At 60.8% G+C, this 4,785-nt stretch overlaps 1 protein-coding gene across 1 annotated transcript in view; it reads left to right on the top strand.

Moving 5' to 3' along the window:
• Positions 1 to 4,785, top strand: part of LOC102369585 (RNA-binding protein 14) — a 10,057-nt gene that overhangs the window by 842 nt on the left and 4,430 nt on the right. Inside the window, exon 2 of the mRNA XM_025214902.1 lies at positions 3,795 to 4,785. This exon is cut by the window's right edge and continues 807 nt beyond it. Within this exon, the coding sequence (XP_025070687.1) occupies positions 3,795 to 4,785 (991 nt within the window). The remainder of the gene's footprint in view (positions 1 to 3,794) is intronic.

Here is a 4,785-nt window from a genome sequence, read left to right as displayed (position 1 = left end):
TGCCGTGTGTGTATGCAATCAGGTGAAAGGTCCCCCCACCAAGCTGGGACCTCACCCTCCTCTGAACTACTGTGCCAGCGTGGTGTGGTCGAAAGCCCCCGGCCACCCTGGCTGGGAGCCCTCTTCCACCCTCAGAACGACGTGCGAAGGTCGGGGGTATCAAAGGTACCACGTCATCCAGGCTGTGATTTTCCCCCCCCCCCAGCCCCTCTGGGAGTGCGACGTGGTCCATGGTACCACACTCCCTGGGCTGGGGGACCCCTGTCCTGCCCATGAATTGCTATGGGGGTGCAGTGTAGTCCAAAGTACGGCACCCCCTGATCTGGGACCTCCCCTTCCCCCCAAACTGCTGTGGGAAGAGTGAGAGGAGTCGAAGGTACCCCTGCCAGCACTCCTGGCTGGGACTCCTCCCCCAACTGCTGTGGAAGTACAACAGGGTCAAAGGTAACGTGTCCCCTGGGGTGAGACGACCTCCCCCCTCCCATAGCAAGGGGCAGGTGAGCTGACCTGTATGCGAGATCTCTGGCCCTGGGGTCAGGACCCCAGCCTCCTTCGTCAGTACAGCGTGCAGCGAACACGAGCGAGAGGAGGTACCAGCCCTCCATGCTTTGCCCCCTACACCCCCCTGCCTCTACCTCTCCCATTCTCCGGGGTACTGATATCTCTTGGGGGTGCCCCGGGTATCCCGCTCCTACCCCTGTGGCATACGGCAGTCCTGTCATCTGTACAAATATTGTCAGCAGGGACCTAAACCCTCCGCCACGCCCGGCTTGGACAGGGGCCCGTTCCCTTACCTGTGGGGTCCCGGCCTTACTAGGGACAGGGTTACCTTGCGACCCTGTCCTTCCCAAGGGCAGTGCCCTGCTCCCAGGCAGGCAGGGCGATGCGGGGGCTCTCGCAGGCATTGGTGCGATACCAACACCTAACATCCCTTCCTACCTCACCTGTTTTAACCTGCAGGGGGTCTTTCAGCTGCTGTTTTCCCATCCCACCCCACCTCTCCAGAGATGGGTCTTCCTCAGCCTGGGCTCGTTCTCCTAAAGCTGGGAGCTTTCCCCTTCTGTATGGGCCTCTGGTGAAATGGGACCCGTAAGTGGTGCGAGGATGCTGATAATAGTGGGGGAGAAGAGCTACAGAGACTGGTAATTGCTAGGAGAAGTGCGTGGGAGGCAGGGGAAGAGGAAGATTACAGCTCCTTCCTCCCAACTGCGCAGGAAGGATGCGGGGGAGGGGGAGCACACAGCTGTGGGGAGGCTTGTGGTGGGAAATGACCCCAGACAGACAGCGTCTGTCATGTGGGGCCTTTGCCAGAGACTGGCTGCTGCTGTAGGCCCTGGGCCCCAGAGCAAGGACGGGCGTCCCCAAGCGATACTGGTGTCACCAGTTGCATTAAATGGCACTGCTGGCAACTCTGGGCTGCGGGCCTGGAGCTGGGGCTAGCAAGGGCGGGGCTGGCCCCAAAGTTTCGCATGTGATCTCCTCGCTGCACCCGTACAATGGGGATCTCCAGTGAGCCCCCGTCAGAGGTACCCGTGCTTCCTGCAGGGCCTAGCTAGTGAGAAGGCCCCGCGTGCCCTGCGTCGCCTCCTAACATCCTAGACCCGGTGTTGCACTCACCAGTGTTGAGCCGAACTGCTGGAGACAGACGTTACCTCCGTCCTTATTGGGGACTTATGGGTGTGTGGTGGGCAGCGGGGGTGCCCCCGAGACAGGAACCAGCACTGCATAGAACACGCCTGCTGGCTCTAGACAGCCCTTTGCTCAATGACTGCCAGCACAGCCAAGGGAAGAGCTCTTGTGGGGGGGTGAGGCAGAGACACCTGCCAGGGGCTGTGCCGACCCACCGTGAATTGTGATGTGGGGGCTACCTCTTCCTCCCAGCCCAGCCATCCCTCCCTGACCTGCACGCCTGGCGCTGAACCCACCTTTGCGGTGCTGGCCACATCCCCTTAGCACAGTGCTGGGGGTGTGAGCGGGGTCCTGGGAGCGGGCCCCTCCACTGAGCCTAGCACAGGGGTAGCAGCAGGCCTCTGTGGCCCTGTCCTGTCCTCTCTTCTCCCCGCCTTTTACATCTACCTTTTCTTTCACCTCCTTTCCGTGCTTTCTCCTTCTGTGACACGTTAACGTTTCCTCCTAGCGCCGCGCTGCCACTTGAATCCACCTCTACGGAGCACCGTGCAGCCAGCCTCCCTCCTCCCGTAATCTCAATACCTTCTCTTCTTCCTCAGGGCAAGCGGCCTCCTCGCTCCGCTCCAGAAGGGGCTTTGGGAGATGGCTCCCCTAGCTCAGGCCCCATTTCCTAGCATGGATGCGCTCGGAGATCCCGGGCACAGAGTCTGGCAGCTTCCCGACAGCCAGGCAAGCCTGGAGCCCCCTGCCTGAGCAGTAGGGTGCCTTTGCTGCGTAGCTGCCTGGCTCACTGGAAGCTGGCCTAGCCTGATGGGGACCTTGGCAAGAGGTCTGGGCAGCAGGGAGGGCAAGAGATGGTCTCAGAGCAGTAGGGGGTGGAGGCAGTATGGCTTCAGCCCCTTGTTCGGCTGCTGCCATCTTTGGGCTCGTCCGCTCATGAAGCGGATGGGGCACTGAAACAGCAGGCTTACCATGGTCCTTCTGCGCTTCTCAGCCCAGAGGATGCCTGAGAAGGGCTTCCTCCGGTGCACTCAAGTCCTGGGGTGAGAGTTCCTGTGCAGGGTGGCTGGTCCTGGCTTCGGGAAGTGAAAATGTCAGCAGCGATTGCTACTCTCTCCCTTCCCAGAATGAAAGAGCTGGAACAACACATCAGTCTCCTTAGACTGGCCTGCGTGGGAGGAGTAGCAGGGCCCGGTCCGGCCGGGCTTGTGGAGACTGCCATCCCTTGCAGGCACTGTTGGTTGCTGTGACGTCCTGTGGATTTGGGCTTCCCTCCTTGGGTCATGACAGCATCAGGGAGAACAGAGCCGTGTCCCATGCCGTGGGCACCTTTGGGCGGGTGGCAAGCAGGGAGGCACTAGAGCAGTCAGGCCGGTCGTTGCGTGGCGCTCCACGAGGCGGCTGTGTATGTGGGTGTCTGGCAGTGCAGGGCTGCAGACCGTAGAATTCCCTTTACTTTCATTGACCACAGCAGCTTGGTCTCGAATGCTGGGACTCGTAGGCTGCACCAGGGTGGCAGTGGCCATGGACATGGACGGGGGGGGTGTTGCCAGGGGGGTTGCAGTCTCACTGCTGAGCAGACAGAGCACTTAATGTAGTCAAGAGCAGACAAGCTCAGCTTTCTGCTCTGGGCAGTGTTCATTCAGGCACCAATTTGGGTCCCCCGACTACACAGCTAAGGTGTTGGGAACCTTTCTGATCGGGAGCGCCTTGTGTGTCCAGGGCTACCATGTCCCATGGGGTGTAAGAATCCTGATGCCAACAGGGTCTGGTCCGTGGACCTCGGGTGCAAGAGGGCTGTAGGTCTGTGGAGCCGATAGGTTTTCCGCTGGATGCACATCCCCCTACTCCTGCTCATTGTCAAACATAGTGGCTTCCCACGTTTGCGAGCCTAGATTAGAGTGATTGGTGGCTTGTGCTCAGGGAGTAAAATCGGACCTGAGCTGCAGCAGCTGGGAATTGCTGCGGGCCTCACAAACAGCCTCCAGCAGCTGGTGGGTGTCCGGTAGGGGAACAGCAACGCCTCCGTTGGTAGCACGCGGTCGTTTGCGGACTGTGCAGTGACAGATGTGCTGGCGGGTATCACTGGGGTTGGGGTTGGGATGTGAATGTCTCAGCGACGTGGTCCTGTAGCAGCAGCTGGCTTTTCCTGTGGCCTTAACTCCTCCTGCTGACTGGGGGGCCGAGGTGTTGCAGATGGAGGAGCGTGGAGAGAGAGAGGCGCGTGCCTCGGGGCGTGTTGGATCCTGTAATAACCTGTCTTTTCTCCCTCACTGATAACCCTCTGTCTGCTGCTTTATCAGACTATGCATTTGTTCACATGGAGAACGAAGCTGATGCAAAGGTTGCCATCGAAAACCTCAATGGAAAGGAGGTGAAAGGAAGAAGAGTCAATGTGGAGCTCTCCACCAACGTGCAGAAGAAGGGGGCCGGGCTGAACCCACAGGTGGGTGCCGTGTTGGACAAGAACAAGAGAGTGGGCATGGACTTTAGGGACAAGTTCCAGCCCAAGATTGAAGGCCTGGACCCACGGCGGCCTGGTGACCCCACCTTTACATCGACCCCCGCAGGGTATCCCGGGTCTGCGCTCTACAACTACCAACAGCGCTTTGGCGCCAACAGCTCCACTTTCGACTCCCAGGGGCGGCCCACATCCCCCTCCTACTTCGGGAGGGACAGAAGCCCCATCCGGCGGTCGCCAACGAGAGCTGGCTTCGCGAGTGTTTCGCTGCCCATGACGGCGCAGCCAGCATCTTACCGGGCCCAGCCATCTGCTTCCCTGGGCGCAACGTACCGGGCCCAGCCCTCGGTGTCGCTGGGCATGTCTTACAGACCCCAGCCCACAACTGGGCAGGCTGCAGCATACAGGGCCCAGCCCTCAGCCTCGCTGGGAAACGCCTACAGAAACCAGTCCTCGGTCGCGATGGGTGCTTCCAGCACGCCGTCCACGGCCGCCTCGCTCACATCCTACGGTGCCCAGGCTGCCACCCCCTACAGCGCCCAGCCTGCCGCCTCCCAGCTAGCCTCTTATGGGGCCCAGTCAGCAGCAACCCTGGCATCATCCTACGGCGCCCAGGCTGCGGCCACACACACCGCCTCCTATGGAGCCCAGCCCACAGCTGGCTACGCAGCCCCCTATGGCACTCAGCCCACCGC

Source organism: Alligator sinensis, unplaced genomic scaffold (assembly GCF_000455745.1).
Source record: "Alligator sinensis unplaced genomic scaffold, ASM45574v1 scaffold1302_1, whole genome shotgun sequence".
In the NCBI taxonomy this organism is placed as follows: domain Eukaryota; kingdom Metazoa; phylum Chordata; order Crocodylia; family Alligatoridae; genus Alligator; species Alligator sinensis.
The sequence above is the reverse complement of the archived record's forward strand: the minus strand, read 5'-3'. Positions and strand labels throughout refer to the sequence as shown.